This window comes from Caretta caretta, chromosome 1 (genome assembly GCF_965140235.1).
Source record: "Caretta caretta isolate rCarCar2 chromosome 1, rCarCar1.hap1, whole genome shotgun sequence".
Taxonomy (NCBI): Eukaryota; Metazoa; Chordata; order Testudines; family Cheloniidae; genus Caretta; species Caretta caretta.
The window spans coordinates 37070807-37093079 of NC_134206.1; the positions used below are offsets into that span (position 1 = coordinate 37070807).

Genomic DNA, 22273 nt, shown 5'->3' on the forward strand with positions numbered 1-22273 from the left:
GGTGGCAAAGTTTGCAGATGACACTATTTACCCCTTTCTCCAGATCATTTATGAATAAGTTGAATAGGATTGTTCCTAAGACTGACCCTTGGGGAACACCACTACTTACCCCTCTCCATTCTGAAAATTTACCATTTATTCCTACCCTTTGTTCCTTGTCTTTTAACCAGTTCTCAGTCCATGAAAGGATCTTTCCTCTTATCCCATGACAATTTAATTTACATAAGAGCCTTTGGTGAGGGATCTTGTCAAAGGCTTTCTGGAAGTCTAAGTACACTAGGTCCACTTGATCCCCCTTGTCCACGTTTGTTGACCCCCTCAAAGAACTCTAATAGATTAGTAAGACATGATCTCCCTTTACAGAAACCATGTTGACTTTTGCACAACAATATATGTTCTTCTATGTGTCTGACAATTTTATTCTTTACTATTGTTTCAACTAATTTGCTCGGTACCAATGTTAGACTTACTGGTCTGTAATTGCCAGGATCACCTCTAGAGCCTTTCTTAAATATTGGCGTTACATTAGCTATCTTCCAGTCACTGGGTACAGCAGCTGATTTAAAGGACAGGTTACAAACCAAATAGTTAATAGTTCCGCAATTTCATATTTGAGTTCTTTCAGAACTCTTGGGTGAATGCCATCTGGTCCCGGTGACTTGTTACTGTAAAGTTTCTCAATTAATTCCAAACCCTCCTCTAGTGACACTTCAGTCCGTGACAATTCCTCAGATTTGTCACCTACAAAAGACAGCTCAGGTTTGGGAATCTCCCTAACATCCTCAGCCGTGAACACTGAAGCAAAGAATTCATTTAGTTTCTCTGCAATGACTTTATTGTCTTTACGTGTTCCTTTTATATCTCGATTGTCCAGGGGCCCCACTGGTTGTTTAGCAGGCTTTCTGCTTCTGATGTACTTAAAAAACATTTTGTTATTACCTTTTGAGTTTTTGGCTAGCTGTTCTTCAAACTCCTTTTTGGCTTTTCTTATTACATTTTTACATTTAATTTGGCAGTGTTTATGCTCCTTTCTATTTACCTCACTAGGATTTGACTTCCATTTTTTAAAAGATGCCTTTTTATCTCTCACTGCTTCTTTTACATGGTTGTTAAGCCACGGTGGCTCTTCTTTAGTTCTTTTACTGTGTTTTTTAATTTGGGGTATACATTTCAGTTGAGCCTCTATTATGGTTTATTTCTGTTTAACTAACCTCCTCATTTTTCCATAGTTCCCCTTTCTGAAATTAAATGCCAGTGTTGGGCTGTTGAGGTGTTCTTCCCACCACAGGAATGTTAAATGTTATTATATTATGGTCACTATTTCCAAGGGTCCTGTTATAGTTACCTCTTGGACCAGATCCTGCGCTCCACTCAGGACTAGATCGAGAGTTGCCTCTCCCCTTGTGGGTTCCTGTACCAGCTGCTCCAAGAAACAGTCATTTAAAGTATTGAGAAATTCTGTCTCTGCATTTCATCCTGAGGTGACATGTACCCAGTCAACATGGGATAATTGAAATCCCCCAAGAATATTGAGTTATTTAATTTTCTTAGCCTCTCTAATCTCCCTTAGCATTTCATCATCACTATCGCTGTCCTGGTCTGGTGGTCGATAATAGATTCCTATGGTTATATTCTTATTAGAGCATGGCATTACTATCTATAGACATTCTATGGAACATATGGATTCAATTAAGATTTTTATTTCATTTGATTCTACATTTTCTTTCACAGATAGTGCTACTTCCCCCCCCGGCCCCCTCATGACCTGTTCTGTCCTTCTGATATATTTTGTACCCCGGAATGATTGTGTCCCATTGATTATCCTTACTCCACCAGGTTTCTGTGATGCTTATTATATCAAATTATGCAAGTGTCTCTTGTGGAGGTTTGACCCATGGAGGATATGATCTGGCTATTGATAATTTATGTAAGTCAGTTTTTTCTTCCCTTTACTGGTAATACTAAAAAGGTGACTTTATTCAAGCATGAGTTGCTGAGATTTCATCCTGCTGGTATCCCCACCAAGCCTGGTGCAAAAGAGAATGAGGGAGGTGATCAGATTTGCTTCTTCTCCTTGGTCAGCAGCCATACATCTTCACAAGGAAGCAAGGAGCTTATCTTAAAGAGCACAAAGGACATATGTGGGGCCTTACTCACTCACCTCTGCTGGGATTGGGGAGGTTACTCAAGTCCTATGACTCATCTTCCTCCACCAGCCCCAGTTGCAGCTTGGGTGTGGGGAAGGAGAGAGTATTAAATACAGAACCCCAGCCATCAGCCTCCCAAGGGGTTACTGGGATGTGGTGATTTTTACCCTTCAGACCCATCACAAGCTGATGCCAAGGGGAGGGTGATGCACTAGCCCAATGATCCTTGTTGACAGCTCTTTTCAGGGCCTTATAGCTCATTCAGTTTCTCCAGAATTCCATCAGCTGAGGAGGAACCCCCTCCCTGATGAGACACTGGCTTCTGACATCTAGGGTATGTCGACATTGCATCTTAAACCCACAGTTGTGAGTCTCAAAGCCCAGGTCTACAGGTTCGGCTTGTGGTGCTCGTGCTATGGTGCTAAAAAAAACAGTATTGTAGATATTGTGGCTCAGGCTGGAGCAGGGCTCTGAAGACCACCCCCTCTCCCCAGACTTCAGAGCCTGAGCTTCTACATAGCTGTTTTTTGTGCAGTACAGTAGCATAAGCCCCACAACCCTGAGTGTATATACCTGGGCTCTGAAACTCACTGCCATGGGGTTCTGCTTGCCCTAGCCCCCCCGACTAGCATACAGCAGTCAGGGCGCAGCAGCATGAAGGCCCTCTATAGCTTAGCTACCTCTGCAGCAAGTACTTAGGAGGCAGTTTCACCTCCACAGGAATGGAGCCCAGACAAACCAGGAAGTTCCTGAGGGCTCTGGGCTGCAGGGGTACCTAGAGCAAAGATTCAATAAATTCCCCCTTGCACAAGCCTTTACTGTTTTAGTTTATATATTATAGATCCACAGATTAATGTTTTCTGCTGCTCATGTACAATAGCAACATTTCCAAATAATCGCATTCGGGAAATTTTCACTAACAGCTATTTTCAGTTGGTTCATCACCAACTGTCACCAGTTAATTAGGTTTGGCTCTAAGGATACATGTATGCAACTATCATAGATTGAATAAGGACTGCCTGGTGCTTTTCAGTCCCATATAGTGCAAGAAAAATAAGATTTCTTGTATAACCTCTGAGAGGTGTTCACATGGAGGTGTAATGCAGTTTAACGAACCCACTTTTAATTCACACCTTTAATTTGAATTAATTTTCTTGAGTGTCCCCATGTAGACAAGCCTCATGTCTCATTTTCTAAAGGGATTTTAGGCACTTAGGAGCCTAAATCCTAGTTGAAGGGCCTAAATCTCTTTAGAAAATGAGACTTCATTTTTTAAAAATCAGTGACTGGTTGCAATGCAGAGTGCAGCAATGCCAAAATACCTTTAAAAAAAATCTGGGCCTTACTCACCATTGTACAAATGGAGCAGCATTTTGGCTTTATAAAACTTTATTTCTTGCTATGACATTTTCTTGACCTCACTAATAGAAGCCCATTTTGTCAGGATAAATGCATCCCTGTGGCATTTTGAGGGATATACATTTATTTTTATTTCACCATCTCTCCCCTTCATTGTTCTACTACACACTCAGGGTAGGATATCCTAAATCTTGTTAAAATGGAAGTCAGGCACCAAGCGTACAAATCAAGATGTTGGAGTGTGTGTAAGGACATAAGGTAGCCTGTCAATTCTGAATGCTAAGTGTATATTTGTTGTAAAAACAAATGTCAGCCCTAGACTCCAGCTACATATGGGGTAACTGGAGAAAATGTTTTCTTTGGGGAAAAAAACTACAGGTTGCCATCTCTGCTGGCCTCTTACTACCTTAGGGCTCTCACTACTAAGAGCCAGAAGTGAGAGATCAGAACTTATATATAAAGAGGGGGGGGGATATGATAGGATTTTTCCCCCAGCATCTCCTGCATAGACAGTGGAGCTATTTAAAAAAAATAAATCCTTCCTTGAAACCAGAAATCTGTTATATTTCCAGTGCTGAGTCAAGATATAGTAAAACAAACATCTCTGTAGCAGAAGAATTGCCCACTCAAAATGTCTATACTCAGAAGCTGGGGAGAAAGTTGCCGATTGTCTTTTTAGCTAGCAGAAATATTTTTTAAAACAGTTTAAAGTATAAAGTAACAAGCATGATCCTCAGCTGGTGTAAATCAGCAGAGCATCATCACAATGGAGTGAGACTGATTCACACCAGCTGAGGATCCATCTAATGAATTTCAGAACACAACTTAAAATAGTAACTCAAAGCCAGGAATATTGCAGTGCTTGATTTTACCCTGTAAAAGCTATGGGACAGATCCTCTGCAGGTGTAAATCAAGCGGATATCAGTGGAGCTACATCAATATATTCCAGCCAAGGACCTGGACCAGTAAGTGAAATCTTGGCAAATAAGAACGGCCCTACTGGGTCAGGCCAAAGGTCCATCTAACCCAGTATCCTGTCTTCCGACAGTAGCCAATGCCAGGTGCCCCAGAGGGCATGAACAGAACAGGTAATCATCAAGTGATCCATCCCCTGTCGCTCATTCACAGCTTCTGGCATACAGAGGCTAAGGACACCATCCCTGCCCATCCTGGCTAATAGCCATTGATGGACCTATTCTCCATGAATTTATCTAGTTCTTTTTTGAACCCTGTTATGGTCTTCACCTTCATGACATCCTCCAGCAATGAGTTCCACAGGTTGACTGTGCGTTGTGTGAAGAAATACTTGCTTTTATTTGTTTTAAGGGTCGGAAGAACCCAATGCACAGCTACAGACTAGGGACCGAATGGCTAGGCAGCAGTTCTGCGGAAAAGGACCTAGGGGTGACAGTGGATGAGAAGCTGGATATGAGTCAACAGTGTGCCCTTGTTGCCAAGAAGGCCAATGGCATTTTGGGATGTATAAGTAAGGGCATAGCGAGCAGATCAAGGGACGTGATCATTCCCCGCTATTCGACATTGGTGAGGCCTCATCTGGAGTACTGTGTCCAGTTTTGGGCCCCACACTACAAGAAGGATGTGGAAAAATTGGAGAGAGTCCAGCGAAGGGCAACAAAAATGATTAGGGGTCTGAAACACATGACTTATGAGGAGAGGCTGAGGGAACTGGGATTGTTTAGTCTGCAGAAGAGAAGAATGAGAGGGGATTTGATAGCTGCTTTCAACTACCTGAGAGGTGGTTCCAGAGAGGATGGTTCTAGACTATTCTCAGTGGTAGAAGAGGACAGGACAAGGAGTAATGGTCTCAAGTTGCAGTGGGGGAGGTTTAGGTTGGATATTAGGAAAAACGTTTTCACTAGGAGGGTGGTGAAACACTGGAATGCATTACCTAGGGAGGTGGTAGAATCTCCTTCCTTAGAGGTTTTTAAGGTCAGGCTTGACAAAGCCCTGGCTGGGATGATTTAATTGGGGATTGGTCCTGCTTTGAGCAGGGGGTTGGACTAGATGACATCCTGAGGTCCCTTCCAACCCTGATATTCTATGATTCTAAACCTGCTGCCTATTAATTTCATTTGGTTACCCCTAGTTTGTGTTATGAGAAGTAGTAAACAACAGTTCCTTATCTACTTTCTCTACACCATTCATGGTTTTATATCAATCATATCTCCCCTTAGCCATCTCTTTTCCAAGGTGAAAAGTCCCAGTCTTATTAATCTCTCTTCATACAGAAGTCGTTCCATACCCCTTATCATTTTTGTTGCCCTTTTCTCAACTTTTTCCAATATATCTTTTTTGAGATGGGGCGACCACATCTGCACGCAGTATTCAAGATGTGGGCATACCATGGATTTCTATAGAGGCAATGTATTTTCTGTCCTATTATCTATCCCTTTTGTAATTATTCCCTGCTTGTTAGGGATAGATCCAGAAGAAATATTTTATTCTGTCTCGTTATGAGTGATTTGATCAAGTTTGAGTTCTGAATTGCTGACTTCTGTGTCACCCACAGTTCTTAAAATTGCTGTGTTAAATAATGAGGGTTGGGGAAGGTGGAAAACAAAAAGTATCAGAAATTGCTTTGTGCTCCAAAAGGCCAGAATTTGAAAGTATTAGCACACATTGGGTTGTTTTGCTTTCCTCAAAGCAATTCATACTGATTGCCATTTTGACAGAGAAAAGTTTTGTGACCATTTTGTAGCACAGAAAATGCATTAGATATTGACTACTACCCCCAGAGACAGGAGACTGAGCTTAGCAGACCAGTGATCTGAGCCCATATAACAAACCCCTTTAACTGCAGTAGTTGCTATGTTCATTGTATTTTTTCATCCCTCCATTTAAAAGACAGCTTGATTTTGTTTAAAACAAGTAATGAGATTTTCACTGGAAGCTGGAGAGATTTCACACAGTTAAAGGGTCAGATTGTGAATGGCCACTGAATTCCTGGGTGGTGCAAAGGATGTGGCATGACACAAGGATCCTGTCCCCCATACCTCATATATTTGGGAACAAGGTGTGTAGCTGCATTCTTCGCACTTTTCTAAGCGCAAGGACCCGGCTAGCCACTTCCAAGGTGGCAGAGATGCAGCAGTACCAGGAGTCAGCTCTCCTTCTGGCACAGAAGCAGGTCCACTGTATCTCTCTGAGGGGCGCAGCAACAGGAGCATTCCCAGCTGGGTGCTCAGGGAGGCAGTGTCTCCCTTGATCTCTTGCTGGAGTGGCCCAACTGCCCAGCACAGTGCCATAGAAGCACAATTGTGCTTCAAATTAGGAAAATGTTTTCTTTTTGCCTAATATTCCAAAACCAGATAACCCCCAAGTGTTCAAACACCCTGGAGTGTAAAGCTTGTCTACATGACAGTTTATTTTCACACTGCATTCCCCCTAATTCTATTTAGCTTCTAAAGCTTGAAGGCTACTAACAAGAGTAAATCCAAGGAAAGTCAGATTTTTATTAGCAGTTTGCTTAGCCTGTCCAGCAATGAGGCAGAACTGGGCAGCAATAACTGGTGAATGCTTTAGCTACCCTTCTGCATCAGATTTCCACTTTTGCAGAAACATATCAAATCATCAGAGCTAAATGTCTGGAGGAAATGGACCCCTTCCCTTAGAAACTAATAGATCCCCCCACTGATAGGCAAAGAAAACCCAGCCTGAGCTACCAGCAAAGCTTCCTTCCTAAATGTTATGCCCTTCCTCTTCGGCATGCTCTCCCTCAAGGGTAGGATATAGTGCCATAACGTAGACACTTGCTACAGCAGAGGTGGGCAAACTACAGCCCGCGGGCCGGATTCGGCCTGTCAGGGCTTTGGATCCAGCCCACGGGATTGCCACCCACGTGGCGCAGAGGGCCCCACGCCGTTCCCGGAAGTAGCCAGCACCATGTCCCTGCAGCCCCTGCCCCCAGGGCTCTGTGTGCTGCCCTCACCTACAGGCACTGCTCCCCCGCAGCTCGCATTGGCCGGGAATGGGGAACTGTGGCCAATGGGAGCGTTGGGGGAGGTACCTGTAGGCGAGGGCAGTGCGTGGAGGCCTCTGCCATCTCTCCTCCAGGGACGTGGTGCCAGCCGCTTCTGGGAGCGGTGCAGGGCCAGGGCAGGCAGGGAACCTGCACCCTATACCCCAACCCCCTGCCCTGAGCCCCCTGCTGCACTTCACACCTCCACCTCCTTCCCTGAGCCCCCTTGTACACCGCATCCCTCCTCTGCTCCAACCCCTTGCCCTGAGCCCCTTCCTGCACACCGCACTCCCTCCCACACCCCACCCCGCTGCCCCAGCCCTACATGCAATTTCCCCACCCAGATGTGGACCTCAGGCCAAAAAAAGTTTGCCCACCCTTGTACTACAGTGATGGAAGGGGTTTTTCTATCACTGATAAAAAATTTGTTCCTTGCACAATACAATTAGGTTGACCTTATTCCACTGTAGATATAGCTAAATTGATGGAAGAACTCTTTTTGGCACAAAATTTTTCCCAACCCTGAGCAATGAAGCTAGGTTGAGCTAATTTTTAGGTCAAGATAGGGACCTAAGACCCAATCTCATTAAGAGATTGGCACAAAATACTGCAAGGACACACCTCCCCCTTGTTAAGCAGTCTGAGGGTATCCTTCCCTCTAGGATCTTGACGATAAGTGATGTCTAGCACCTGGTTTGTCAAAGCCCCAAAGCTGACACAGGAGTCTCTCTCCCCCTTTCCTTAAAGTGAACTGTGAGTTTTAAACTCAAAGCACTATAGAAATATTATTCAAAATGATTTTATAAAATACTGTAAAATCTTCATGTACCTTTAAAGGAAAGGTGTATAGTTGGAAAATGTTTTTCCAAAAGCCTTTGTTTATTCCTTAAATACAAACAAAAATCTCTAAGCTTACACCATTTCTATGCAACTATTTGGCATTTAAATACAAGCTGCAAATAAAGCCTGATATCACTATCGCTAGCTATTGACAGAAGCCATGAGTGCATTATTATTAACTGGGGAATTAGTTATCTGGCAAGACTTACACAACTCCTGACCAGCACAGAAAATCAAGAGTCAGCTCTCCAAAGGTGGTTAAGAATAAATTATTTAGGTTTGAAAGACTGTCTTTAAGAATTATTCAAGGTTAGACAAACTATTCTGAGAGCTGCAAGACTTATGTAGGATGTAAGGGTGGTTTGAAACAATTTCAACTCTGATTAAATTCTTATGAAAACTAAAATAATATTTCAGAAAATGGACTGAGTACAAGAGTTAAAACTAAACTTTAAAGATATTCTGAGAGTTGCCTCCACAAGAACAAAGCAACAAATTGCCTATTCATGGCTGAAAATACTGCGAGATCCATGCATGAAGGTGTTACGCCAAGGAAGGGAGGGAAAGCAGCTAATATTAAAATCTACCTACACCCTATAAGGTGTTGCTCCAAAATCCATTTTTGAGGTGCTGCTACAATAATTTGCCTATTGTCCCCTCAATCTGTTCTTCTAGAGGTAAAAGTTCTCAGGGTTGCTAAGGAAACACTATAGGACATGGATATAACCTTCCAATAAAGTAATTGACACTTTGTTTTTGAAAGAATACTGCCTGTATCTTTTCACTGATATACTCTGTATTAGGGATTAGTTATTCTAAACAAGGCACAAACACCCTGAAAAACAAATCCCTTATTGCAAGTTAAAGAGCACTTAGAAATCATTTGAACTATATGCTATTGTAGTTTAAGAGAAGCAATGTTTTCCAAGTAGACAGTTTGCAACAAAGTGCTGACAGCTGTTCTTAATTTGTTTTAAACCATTACAAACACCAAGCATTCACATATTAAACACTTATGCTATATTTATGCTGAACTATAATTAAAAGACTATTAAGCTTACTCTATAAATCCGCTGCTGCTTTTTAGTTCCTGGTCAGTCAGCTCTGCTCCACTCCAGCTTTCTTTTTAATCTCTGCAGCAGTTTCTCTTGGACTTTTCTTGCTGGCTTCCCCGGCTCTTCTTGCACACCTCTCTCCTTCTCAGATGCGGCTTCTGGACTCAGAAACTGTTGCTGGCAGCTGGTCTTTTATGCTATATTGTAGCTCTTTCTCTATATACCTTCCTATTCTTAGAGTTACTTCACTCACACATGCTCAGTCTTGACCACTATCTCAGAATTCTGATTGACATCTGACCTTTAAAACAATTTGTGATCGCTGTGAGTGGGTTCTGACCATCTAACTGACCTCTCTGTCAGCCCTTACTGCACGTGCTCAATAGTTGCCAATCTTGCATCCACACAGCTCTTTGGCAGGATATATATATAAAAAAATCCTAAATTCTTATGGAGCACGCTCAAGGTCCACAGCATCTATCTCAGGGTGGAGTGACTTTTGCTTATTCAGAATGGAGATCAGAAATACAGAGTAGAGACTGGAGATTTTTTTCCTTTAGTTATAAAGGGGTATGTCTTTTACCTTCAGACAAACGATAAAAAGAGACAAGTGTAAGTCTCTCTTTCAGGCAGGCAACACTCTAGGCTTCCATCTCTCAACTTTGACAGCACTTAGAATCCTAGAATATCAGGGTTGGAAGGGACCTCAGGAGGTCATCTAGTCCAACCCCCTGCTCAAAGCAGGACCGATCCCCAATTAAATCAACCCAGCCAGGGCTTTGTCAAGCCTGACTTTAAAAACTTCTGTCTCAACAGTATCATTTCTTTCAAGCAAGCAAACAGCAGCAAGACAAAGAACAATACAGCATCAAGAAGGAACAATCACCGATTCTGCCACATAATAATATCACCAACACTTCAACATCAAAGCACTTCCACGGAATTAGACTTACCCTGTTGATGATTTTAACAGGATATAGAAATGGTTTAAACTATGTATACATATAAAGGAGCCAAAGTTAAACAGAGAAAAATAGCAAATGACACTTGAATTTAATATTCTTAGGCAAATTAATGAATCTTATCTCAAGACAGCTCCTTGAATGGCCTCTTTTGAATAAATTATTTAAATACTTTCATCAGTTTCATAAGGCTTAGTTAAGACCACACTGTTACCTATTTATAAATTGTTTGTTATCCATTATGAGCTAAGCAGACAACAGCAACCCCTTAAACAAAAAGGTCTTTGCCCATCTATGAATTGGCTTAGTCATCTAGGATTCATTAGAACAGAACTAGCTGTTAATTTTAAACTGATATGTTTGATCTTGACTTTCCTAGAGAAGAGCACCACCACCAGAAGCAGGCCTACAAAGATATAATCTCTCTTAAAAGCTGTTCATGGAGAGGCATACTTCTGAACTGCTGGGTCATGGGTGGCCTACCTAGTGGGGGGAGCAGACATCACCTTGTGGTTGTGGTAGCAATTCAGGTAATGACAAACATGGAATCAGGCACCAGTCTAAAGGTGAAGCTGGAGTCAAAGTCAAGGGACCATGCCGAAGGTCAGAATTCAAAGGGTAAGTTGGAGTCAGAGATGTAACCAAGAGTCTATCAGAGCCAGGAGTTAAGAACCAGAATAGAGCAGGTAGGTTGGAACTGGAGCAGGAACAGGGTTAGGAGCAGGGCTTGGCACAATGGCTGAAGTAGAAAGCAGCTGTAAGAACAGGTATAGTACACCAGGAGTGACTGCTGCTGCAAGGCTCAAGTAGCAGCGGGTTGGTTCCCCTGCCCAATCAGGCAGTACAAACATTTGGAGGGGGCTTATTGGGTCCAGCTGAGCTTGCTGGGTTGCCTAGGGATCTGGCTGAGAGCCAGCTGTACCCCAACAAGACCAAAGAGATTGTAATGGAAATAACCCTTGTTTATTCTCTCTCTTTTGTTTTCATTGATTGTGTTTTTCTTTCATGATGAAACAGCCATCGTTCACAACAGTGATTAGTTGGCTTGTTTCAAATCATGGTGTTCCCTAAAGCACAACAAAGAACACTATGTGACTAAAATAGTGGGAGTCACTTTCCTGAATGGGTATTAAGAGAAAGACCATTATTGAGATTGGGCCCTTAATGAAGAGGAACTCCATTAGTCTGGAAAGTGAAAGTGCTCAAGGGGATTGATCACAGCCCTTAAAAAGAAACTCTGTGCCAAAGCATATTATGTAATGTTAAAAATGCTTCTCTGAATCTCAGGCTCCATTTAATGCAACAAAAGATTTTATCCAAAATGCACCACAGAGATTGCCCAAGATAAAGGCATTATCCTCTGGTGCTGGTTGGCACTGTAACAAAGTAAAAGGAACCCTGATGCATACGCTGTGGGACTTGCCAGTATCAGGTAGCTGTGGAAAGAAGTGGATTGAAAATAATGCTTGGCCTCAGCAGCCAAACCTCAGCGGAAAATGACATCCAAAGATATGTACCTGCTAAGCTGGTTTAACTACAAAAGCTTTCGTCCTTAAAGGCTGCAATGATTAGCAAGTGCATATGTTTTACAAAAATGGTTGGGTAGGCTTATGCCCAGAACAGAGCAGTGGCATTTGGCCATGGCTGAGTAGCAGCCAAAGAAAGAATAGCTTATCGCCACTGTCAATATAGAGGCTTGTTTGCCAACCTGAGAGAGAATTTTGGGTTTGACTTTTTGATACTCTTGTATCTTATACTGCCATGTGAACAAAGGACAAAGACACAGTGTGTGTTGTTTCTACCTGGCCAGATGTGTTTGTTAGTATAAAGGGAAGACATAAGGGATAGAATTAAGGGTATGGTGGGAGTGTAATATATGAGCATACACTGAAAGGCTGCCTGGCTTCTTTCTCAAGCCAAGGTCAAGCAACCACTTAGGAGGGGCATGAGGGAATAGGGAGGGGAGAGGCATAAGAAACACTAAAAGCCACAGAAAAGCCTGGCCTTGGCCAGAACACAACCCCACTCCTTACCCCTCCCCTGGGATACAAAAGAGGTGGGATGAAGACCCCAGACTCACGACCCCCCAAAATGGAACATGACCATAAGTTGTAAGGGGTGTGACTAGGGGCATGCACTGCAGGTATATTTGGTCCTGCTAAGGAGGAAGGGGGAACAGGGACACAGGCAAGGCTCTGAGGAGTCAGAGCTGGGAAGGGGGACATGGGGTAAACGCTCTGCAGCATCAGAGCTGGGATGGGGGACACTGGGAAACAGACTCTGCTGGCGTGGAGAGCTATGGATATCTTTGCTTGGAACTAACTCCAATAAGCATTGCATTGCCTGCACTTCAGACTTCTAGTCTTCTGCTTTCTGTCTGCATGACAAGAACCAGGGGAGGGGTGAAGGGAAAGCCCTCTAACAACCACAGAGATCAATTATATAAATTTGAAGAAATTTGGACCCTGTTTCTGGATACATTTGGATAAAAATGTTGAGATAACTCAAATAATGCCCCACTTCCATTCAACCTTACCCCTTTTCTTTTTCACTCACCCCAGCCCCCTTCCTCTATTCATGTATGCCTTCTCTTATTGTATTACTGTTACTAGCATCCTAACATATTATGTCTCTGTAGCATTGCCTGGATTGTCCGGTCTTGCAACTTTGACAAGTTGTAAAATTGTGTAATTGCGTAATTTTATTGGCAATCCAAAGCATGCCATATTTGGAAACATACAAAAAGGTAAATGATTTACAGCTGTGTATCTTTCATTGTCTACTTCTTTACAAAAATCAGTCACACACACAAGATTTGGCCCCAGTCATTCCTTGGTTCTCTGGACAAGAAATTTTAACCATTTTTAGAATAAAATTACTTGATTCCCAACACCTTTCTACCCAATATGGCCATGCATCCCCTCTCTCTCCTTATCATAGGCATTATCTCTCCCCCCTTCCACGCTCCTCCCTGTCTCCTCTTCCCCTGGCCCTCCTCACAATCCAGCATTCCCTTGTAGATGTGGAGATGGTACATGATCACATGTCTGATTTGGGTCAATAAGACAGACACCGTCCTCTTCAAAAGCAGAGCTAAACTTTAATGGTGTTTAACGGGCAGGTGCTGGTGTTGGGGGATGGGCAGGGACAGGTGCTCATTTAGTTGCAGCAGAAGAACTTCACATCATTGAGCGCAGTGTCATCCCCACGGCCCTGGGATGCCTCCACCTTCGTCTGGATCCCACAAATGGCCCCAGAGCTGCAGCGATTGCTCCATGGGCCAAAATCACCCCAGGACTGCGAGGTGCCCATCAGCCCAGTCCCATCTGAGCATGTGAACTGGATGTTGTTGGCCGCCGTGTCATCGCCCTTTCCCTGGGATGGTTCCACTCTCAGCGAGAAGGAGATCAGGTTGCTCTTGGGGCACCAGTGGACCCCAGTCCAACGGCCCCACCTGCCAAAGAAGAAAATAAATTACCTGAGGCTTATTCAGGGTTCGCTACCCACCACAGGGCACCAGTCATCCTAGTTACTGTGCACCAAGCCCAGTGTTCATAGGCCACACAGCAGTGACTTGAAATCAGGCCTGGAAGGACCTGGGGTATTTTGTTTTCTTTTTCTTGAGTAGTGTTTTTTCTTGCTTGTATTTAACCTTAGAAATATCAGAAGTGTCAAGCCTGGTTTTCCCTGGTTTTGCTGGAGGACTCCGGAGATGAGCTTTGAGTGACAAATTTGGGAAAATGTGTGTAGAACTTATCCGTTCTGGTTGATATTAAGTTATTATGAAATGTTACTATGAAAACCTGCTGTATCATAAATGCCTCCCTGTATGTGGAGCCACCATTGCTGACAGGACACGTACCAAATATTCTAGACTGAAGACAACAGGGAGGTACTTAATGTTAATGACGATGCTTTGACCATGCAAAAGAGTAACTGCATTCCAATACAAAAAAAAAAATACTTGCTCCTCTGTCTGAGGGGAGGGGTTTTTTTTGCGCAGTGGAAAGTTACCAAACACAGAACAGAAAAAAAGCAGCTGACCAGGACTCAGGAGGGATTTAAAGATGGGGAAAGAGTCAGACAGGAAGAGGAAGCAATGGGCAGGAGAGAGCAAGATCAGAGAAGATGGGGAAGGGAACTTCATGAGGGAGAAGTCATCCGGCATGTAAGATGACCTGCCAGCCGTCCTGGACACAGATAGCCCCCCAGCATCCCAAAGGGCGGGGGTTATTGCAGTTAGGATGTTTATTGCTTTGTATGATCTGTACGCTCTTGGACTTAATAGGCTAAAGTAAAAGAACAGTTGTGTTAGACTCTGGGCAAAGTGGCTGAGTGTGCGTTGTGAGCGTCACAACTACTGTGTGCCTCTAAAGGGAATTAAACAGGGGTGGAGATCTGGGAGAGGGTATATTTAAGCAACTGGGGTATCTTGGGGGGGTCAATGCTGGTCCTGAGGGCCTAGGGAGGGTGGGCAGAGCACAAGGGAGCCAGAACAGGGAGGTGTAGGGGGCTAAGACCCCATCACTTTTCCTGCCTTAAGGGTGAGCGACAGGAGGAGGGGACAGAGAGGAGCGAGTGGGTGGCGAGGCCTCTGGGCGGAAGAGGCAGAGCAAGGGGACGGGACCACGGTTTGGGCACCGGTGTTTCCCCCACTTCTAGGGAGCTTCCAGCGCTCCTGGTGGAGCAGCCCCACTTCCGTGAAGGAGTAGCAGACAGTCAACGACCAGGAAATGTGCCAGAGAGGCCCCAGGAGGAACCAGTGCTGCAGCCTGCTGAGCCCCAAGCACATGGGGATCCAGGCACAGAGAGGCTTGGCTTCCCCTCACAACAGCCCAGAGGGTGGCTGGAAGGGGGCACCTGACTGGATCTGTGATACTTTGCGCTGAATCTTATACCCAAACATTAGACAAAGCCAAGTTAGCAAGAGTCAGGTTCTGAGCTAAAGTCAGGCCCTGTTATAAAGTAGACACTTGCTGTGTGATACATGCACTTGGCAAAAAAACACAGGTACTTCCAAGAAGTACTAGGCTCAAGGTATTCATGTGTGCACATTCCAGAAGACGCAGGTACCATCCCCCCTCCCCGACATAAAGGTGTGGCACAAACACAATACTGGGAGATGGAATGGGAACATGCCGACCCCAAGCAAAACCAGGATGGGAGGACAGGATGGGATGATGAATGAAAATGTTTTGTTCGAACCTGGAAGTACGAGGGGTAGGGTTGGTAACTAACCACATCAGAAGGGTAATATGTAACTTGTTTGCATCAGTGTATGAAAGAGGGGTCACAGAGGAGGTGTCTGTCTGGCCTAGGGGGAAGCAGAAAGTCACACCACTTACTGAGCTGGTCATGGGCATACATGTATTAGTGTTCCTATAGAGTCTATGGGGTACTAGTACAGTGCTTTGTTGTCAATAAACCTGGCTGAGTCCCTTTACCACTGAACCAAGTCTTTGGTCTTCTTGGGCAGTTCGATCGAGGTCTGCTGTACCAGCTACCTAGCCAGAGCTGGTGCAGCTCACGGAGCCAACAACCGACAATGTCAATGGCAAAATCCCACTCATTCCAGTAGGGCCAGGATTTCACCCAAAGAATATGAAAGGATGTAGCTAAAAATTCCTTTCCCCAGCCCCCAATTGCTGCAGCTTTCATACTGGACTCTGGGGCTCATTTCACTGGTTCTCTTCAGTCCTTCACAGCAACTTCCAGGACACACAAGATCTGAATTTTAACATGAAATGGCCAGCTGTGTCCATCATAAAGAAGCAGAAACAGAACAGCCAATGCCCTATTTTAATTTTCCTTTACAGATTCCAAACAGAGAGAATAGTCAGATGGCAAATGGCATCGTTCATGGTTATTCTCTCTGCACTTCCAGAGCAGGAGGGATGGGAGAGAAACCAAAGGGCTACTCACGGCCCCACCGTGGACTCGATGCTGGAGCCGTCAGTGCAGTACAAGCGAATGCCATTCAAAGCCGTGTCATCATGTTTTACCCCGCCGCCTTGGAAAGGCTCCACCTAGGAGAGGGGTACAGAAGATGGTGGCACAGGTACAGATTGGGAGGAGACGGGTTGGGAATCCCATCCCTCAAGCCAATAAAGCTCCCAACTTCCTGTTATTAAATTAACTACATTTCTTTAAAAAAAAAAAAGAAAAAAAAAGGGAAATGTCCAGCAATAATCAGTCCCAGAAGGCTCCTGACACACGTTACAGCCACTGCCCTGGGAAGCTGGGAGGCAACTAAATAACCTTTCCCATATACAATAACTCCTCACTTAATGTCGTCCCGGTTAACGTTGTTATGTTGCTGATCAATTAGAGAACATGCTCGTTTAAAGTTCCGCAATGCTCCCTTAGAACGTTGTTTGGCAGCCGCCTGCTTTGTCCACTGCTTGCAGGAAGAGCAGCCCGTTGCAGCTAGCTGGTGGGGGCTTGGAACCAGGGTGAACCGGCAGCCCCCCTAAGTTCCCTGTGCGGCAGCCGCCCAGCAAGCTATCAACTGCCAGGCAGTTCAGCTGTCCCTCCCCCCACTGCTGTGTGCTGTTCCTGCCCTCTGCCTTGGAGCTGCTCCCAGGAGCTTCCTGCTTGCTGTGCAAAGGGGTGGAGGAAGAGGTGTGCTAATGCCAGGGTGTCCCCCTCCCCCTACTTCTGCCCCCTATCTCCAGAGAGCCAGGGGGGACACGACAGGGCTCAGGACAGAGGGAGCTTGCTGGCAGCAGCTGCTGTCTCAACTTAAAACTTGATCTACTTAAAAAGGCAATGTACTTAGAGTGTGGTCAGCGTACTTAAAGGGGCAGTGCTCATCTCTCACACACACACACACACACACACAGTGTTTGCATCTGTCTCTCTCTGCCATGCTGTGTCTCCTCCCTCCATTCGTGCTGCCTTGTAGAGTGTGAGGCTACATTAACGACAATGTGTTAACCCTTGAGGGCTCAGCCGAGCGGTAGTTCACAATTTAGCAGCAAGGCATTCCCTGGGAAATATCCCACCCTCTGACTCCACCACCTCAACCAAGTTTCACAGTCATAATTGCTGTATACAGTGTGACAAGATGGCCGATGTTAGTCTGGTGGGTCCTGCGCTTTTCTTGGCAGGGAGCTAAGATGCCACCCCTTGCCCCTGTTCTTGGGTGTCATTGGCCATGCTAGTGGCCCAGGACAGTGGTAAAGGAGGGAAATGGACAAGGGGTCTGGGTCTGCTCCTTACTCTGAGCCCCAGCCCCTCTCAACCCCTGTGGGTTCTTACCCTCTTCCCCTTGGGTGGGATACCTGCAGTCCTTAGATGCTAGGGAAGGGAGTTCTCTCCCCCTTACTTCAGTTCTCTGATTTTCCAAGTCTCACAGCACACCTCCAAGCTCCAGTCCTCTCTTTTCTCCTCCTCTTCTCTCTGCCTAAAGCAGGGGGGTTTATTAGGTTTCTAAAAGGGCCTTAATTGACTGCAGGTGCTCCAATTAACCTGCAGCCACCTTCCCTAGTCTACAGGGAACCACACCTTAATTAGCCTTGAGCTTGTTTGTTTAAAACTTATAGTGTGTGTGTGTGTCTAACTAACCCTCTCCTTCCTCCCCCATTTAGATTAATTCTTATGGGAAAATTTTGCTTAAAGTAGCATTTTTCAGGAACATAAGTACAACGTTAAGTGAGGAGTTCCTGTACTCCCCTTTATGTTTTCCACCTCTTTGACATCCACTCTGTCAGGCAGAGACCCTGGATGCCAGCTGGGAAGAGTGAGCAGGCTGCCCCTACCCACAACCCCCACACTGGATTTTCACTCTTGCAGCAACACACAGATTCACAGCAGTTAGAGAGGGGAGATATCCAGGCTGGATTTAATGCAGTGGTGATGGTGCTCCCACTCATTCCCTTACTCCACAGACTAACAGTTCCTTCTCTGGCAGGGAAACGTGAGGCCGAGTCTACACTAGAATAGTTTTGCTGTTCTAGCCTTACTCGCAACGTCCTCCTTGTGTAGCCATAACTGCAGTAGCAAAAAGAAAAGGAGTACTAGTGGCACCTTAGAGACTAACCAATTTATTTGAGCATGAGCTTTCGTGAGCTACAGCTCACTTCATCGGATGCAGGAAAAATACTTTTGCTGGTATAGCTTATTCCAGTTTGGTGAGCAAAATATACTGTCCTGGCAACAGCACTTTTGGCACATCTACTAGGACTTTTGACAGCATAGAAATATTTTTTAAAAATGAAAATAAATCACACCCTTAACAGGCATAGCTATGCTGGCAAAACTTTCCAGTGGAGGCCTGCCCTCAGAATGAGTTTCAAGCAAAACTTCCTTCACTCGTTTTATTCCCTTCCTCCTACTTTCCCCCTCAAATATGCCCCCCCCACGCCCTTTCATGTTAACACCTTTCAGATGCTTACAGACAGTGGTCACATCCCCGCCTCTCACTCGCAGCTCACCCGAGCCAGACAGATTTAGCTCTTTTAATATTGCCTCCTAACTCTGCCCTTATACTCCCTGGCCCTTTCTGCTTTGACAGATGTTTCTGGTTGAGCCCAAAGCAAAGCCCCATTAACCCAGCTGTGCAAACAATTGTGTTTTCATCTCATTTCAGCCCCAGCTCTGGGATCACAGACATTCCCTGCCCCACACCCTTTAATAAAATCAGTGACCCTGTATGCCAATGGCTGACCAGAGTGTGAGGAAAAGAGGATTTTTAAAAACCCAGGTAACAGCCTAGAGTCAAGAGAAGTTCTTGTTGAGAGACTGGGTGGGGGTGAGGAAGTGGCAGTAAGATGGGAAGAATTTTACCTTCAATGCAAATCCATTAGCGTAGCCATGGGTGCAAAACTCCTTTCTCCCCCATTCACCCCATGGGCCTCCATTGGGTACAGTGAGGGTGTAGATGTACCTGTGTGCCCCTGCATCTTGGAAGTAGCAGGAGAGGAACAGGCAGAGCCCTGCATGGATAAGGGGCTGCATTGTGCAGCATCAGCTCTGAAGCTATCCACGGAGAAGCTTGTGAGTGACTAACACCCCTAGGCACCAGGGAGATTTATAGCCAGGAAAGCTAGGCTGGGTTTCCTTGCTGGCCTGGTGCCAAATCCAACTGGGAGTAATCACTTATTGCCACATCCCTGCGCCTAGGCACTGACCCAACCAGCCCTCGCACACAAAGGGCTCATTATTTCCCAGTGAGACTGTCAGCGGCTGAAGGAAACTGCTGCCCAGGGCCAGGGCAAAGTGGGCAAAAGAGGGACTGTGTGTCCTGAGGGCAGGCGGCAGATTTTAGGGCAGCTGCTGAAGGTTCAGAGGTAAAGAGAAGCAGGGGAGAGGACCTTGCAGCTGTATTGGAAGAGGGTCCTGGGATTGGCAGGGGCAGAGAGAGAGATTTTTTTTCTTTCATAGCTTTATCTCAGGGTCTCATTTCTGCTCCCTGAAGTTCCCTCACACTGAGTGGTGAGATTTTTCTCCACCCTCCCTACCCCATCTCCCTGTCCATAAATCTGGGCACCAGCCAAATGGTAATTTTACCCATTCCAAGCTGGAACCATGTGGTCCTGGATGAGCAAACATATCTGTTTTACAACCCATTGTTCCATGCTCTTCACCTACCGGTTGTTATCTTGCCTACCCCGGACTCTGCCGCAGGGATTGGTGAGGGAGGTGGTCCCCATTCAATCAGGATGTGGCACGCCCATAGGATAAAGTTAAGACACTTACCCTTGGCTACTTACCTTTATGAGGAAGCAGAGGCCATTTGCAGTCTCTGTCTCCTGGGAGAAAACAAGGCCAGTTTCTTCTGAGGTGCCTATTCAATTCTTAGCCCTTTCCATTTAAATCTGTGCGACTAGCCCACCTGGTTAGGTAAAATCCAGTTTCTACAGAAAAGTTTCTTAAAGAATAAACAAATCAGCTTCTGGGGAGAGAAGGGCCAACACAGAAAGGCTGCAAGAGCTGGGGTCATTGTTAACAGTTGTATGTGTCAGTCCTGAGGTTGAAGTTCCCAAAAGGCAGTGAGCTTACCGCTACCATCTGTTGGTGAACAGGAGAAAGAGTGGCCAAGAACTGCTTCAAAGCTGTTTACCCAGACCTCCAGAGAGACAGAAGCTCTACAGCAGGGGTAATCAATTATTTTTTATCAAGTTCCACCAGATTTCTTCATCAAGGTATAGTCAAGGTCCAGATTCTAGAGAAAATACAAAAATAGTAAAAATAATTATAAGAATAAGTAAAAAAAAATTTTGTGGTCTGTTCAAATGCATCTGGCAGTCTGGATTTGGCCCTTGGGCCACCTATTGACCACTCCTGCTTTACAGGATAAGGAGCTCTCTGCCACCATTGGTTGGTGAACAGGGAAAGTACAGCTACCAAGACTTAATTTGCATAAGTTTTCTTCCCATAAATCCTCCAAGTGACACTTTGGGGAGTCACCAGAACAATACACGAACTCCAAATTGGTGTGGGAGTGGGACTGAGGTGTAGGAAGGAGGAGAGGTGCACTTTGCTTGTGGCAAGGAGTGTGCTGGAGGGTTCTACAGATCACTGATCCCCCTTCGTGGAAGCTGTTGCCAAGAGACGTCAGAGGCTACTCTGCAACAAGAGATAATGCAGAAGCAAATTTGTGGTGAGAGGCAGCAGCGGACAGGAGCAGCGTTGAGTGAACACTGGTAAGGAGGCCCCTACCCAGCACCAATAAAATTGAAATCACCATAGATGGGTTTTGTGGTGGAGCCTCAGGACCAGACCAGGCAGCACTTCCCCTGGGGGTGGGATGCAGGCTGGCTAAGTGCTGTCCTGGACTCTGGGACTATGCTCCTCGTTGACACCAACCATAAGTGGACCTTAGTGGGGAGAGGGAAGTGATGTGTGAAAAAGGCAGTTGCTTATTGGACATTCACTTGGAGGGTGGGGAACTGAGTTAACAGACTTCTGCCAAAGATATCATAGGTTGGCTAGTTTATTCATTTATGTGTATAGTTAGTGTGTTTCCCCAAGTTGATTCTGTGTCCCCTTGCACCCAAATAAAGTCTTCCTTGTTTTATATTCAGATTCAGTGCTTACGAGAGGGGAAGTATTGCCTGCTAAGGGAACCCAGTATGGCCATTCTTCTGTTCATTTTTCCCTGGTTTCTGGGTGGCGGCTCAAGCTGCTGTTGTTTGTTAATTTAAAGAGAAACCTCTTAAGATAGCTGAACCCAAACTTTGTTGCTGCTGACAACCCCTGGAAGAAGGAGCCCATTTATTAATATAGACTGGGCTGCTGGCACCGCCTATAATTAAAATTGCCCAACAGTTCTTCTAAGTTGCTTAACTTGTCAAACTGCAACTGTTTGCCCTGAAATTTTCCATGCTGGGTGACTGCCTCAGGCTGCATTTTTCTAGAAAATGTTCAGCCAAAATGTTCAGCTGTTTCCAAGAATTCAGCCCTGCTCCTGCTCTACATCCTGTCTTGCCTCACCCTAGGGAGCCCAGCCTGACCCTTGGATCCAAGTCCTGACTTCTGACTCTGCCAGCTGGCCTTGGACTCAGGAGCTCGGGGTCAGAGCCTGTTCCTGGCTACCTGCTCCAACCACTAAGCATGACCACCCACATCTGACAGCAGCAGAAGAAACTCCAGATCAGCCTCATGGAGCTAAGGGGAGGAGACCGTGAGAGACATTTGGCTGGTGCTGGGATATGGCAACAACCAGAGAAGAAAAACAAGGGATGTTGCAAAGGGAGAGGAACCAAAGAGCTATTCAAAGCCCCACAAAGAACTCAACAATGGTGTTGTCAGCACAGTGCAGGCAAATGCCGTTCAGAGCTGTGTAGTTGTGCTCTACCTGACTGCCTTGGAAGGGCTCCACCTGGGAGAGGGGCATCAAAGAGACAGTGAGCCCAGGGAGGGATTGGAAGAGGAAGGGGGCTGGGAAAACCTCTCTAGCTCAATAATCCATATTCTGGACTTGGGGG

At 45.4% G+C, this 22273-nt stretch overlaps 1 protein-coding gene across 1 annotated transcript; it reads right to left on the bottom strand.

Moving 5' to 3' along the window:
• Window positions 1-13423: 13423 nt before the first annotated feature.
• LOC125620884 (vitelline membrane outer layer protein 1) lies at window positions 13424-19361 on the bottom strand. Its single transcript, XM_048817169.2, has 3 exons — window positions 19131-19361; window positions 16266-16369; window positions 13424-13797 (listed from the first exon to the last, which is right to left on the bottom strand). Exons 1-3 carry the CDS (start codon window positions 19299-19301, stop codon window positions 13503-13505), a joined length of 570 nt encoding a protein of 189 aa, XP_048673126.1. The 5' UTR covers window positions 19302-19361; the 3' UTR covers window positions 13424-13502.
• Between the last annotated feature and the right edge of the window lie 2912 nt (window positions 19362-22273).

Excerpts from the sequence above, each read along its gene's own strand:
- LOC125620884 (XM_048817169.2), bottom strand. The coding sequence starts at position 19,301 with ATGCAGCCCCTTATCCATGCAGGGCTCTGCCTGTTCCTCTCCTGCTAC. Across the intron at positions 16,370-19,130 it reads CTAATGGATTTGCATTGAAG|GTGGAGCCTTTCCAAGGCGG; the intron begins GTAAAATTCTTC and ends CCCCTCTCCTAG. Across the intron at positions 13,798-16,265 it reads ATCGAGTCCACGGTGGGGCC|GTGGGGCCGTTGGACTGGGG; the intron begins GTGAGTAGCCCT and ends CTTCTTTGGCAG.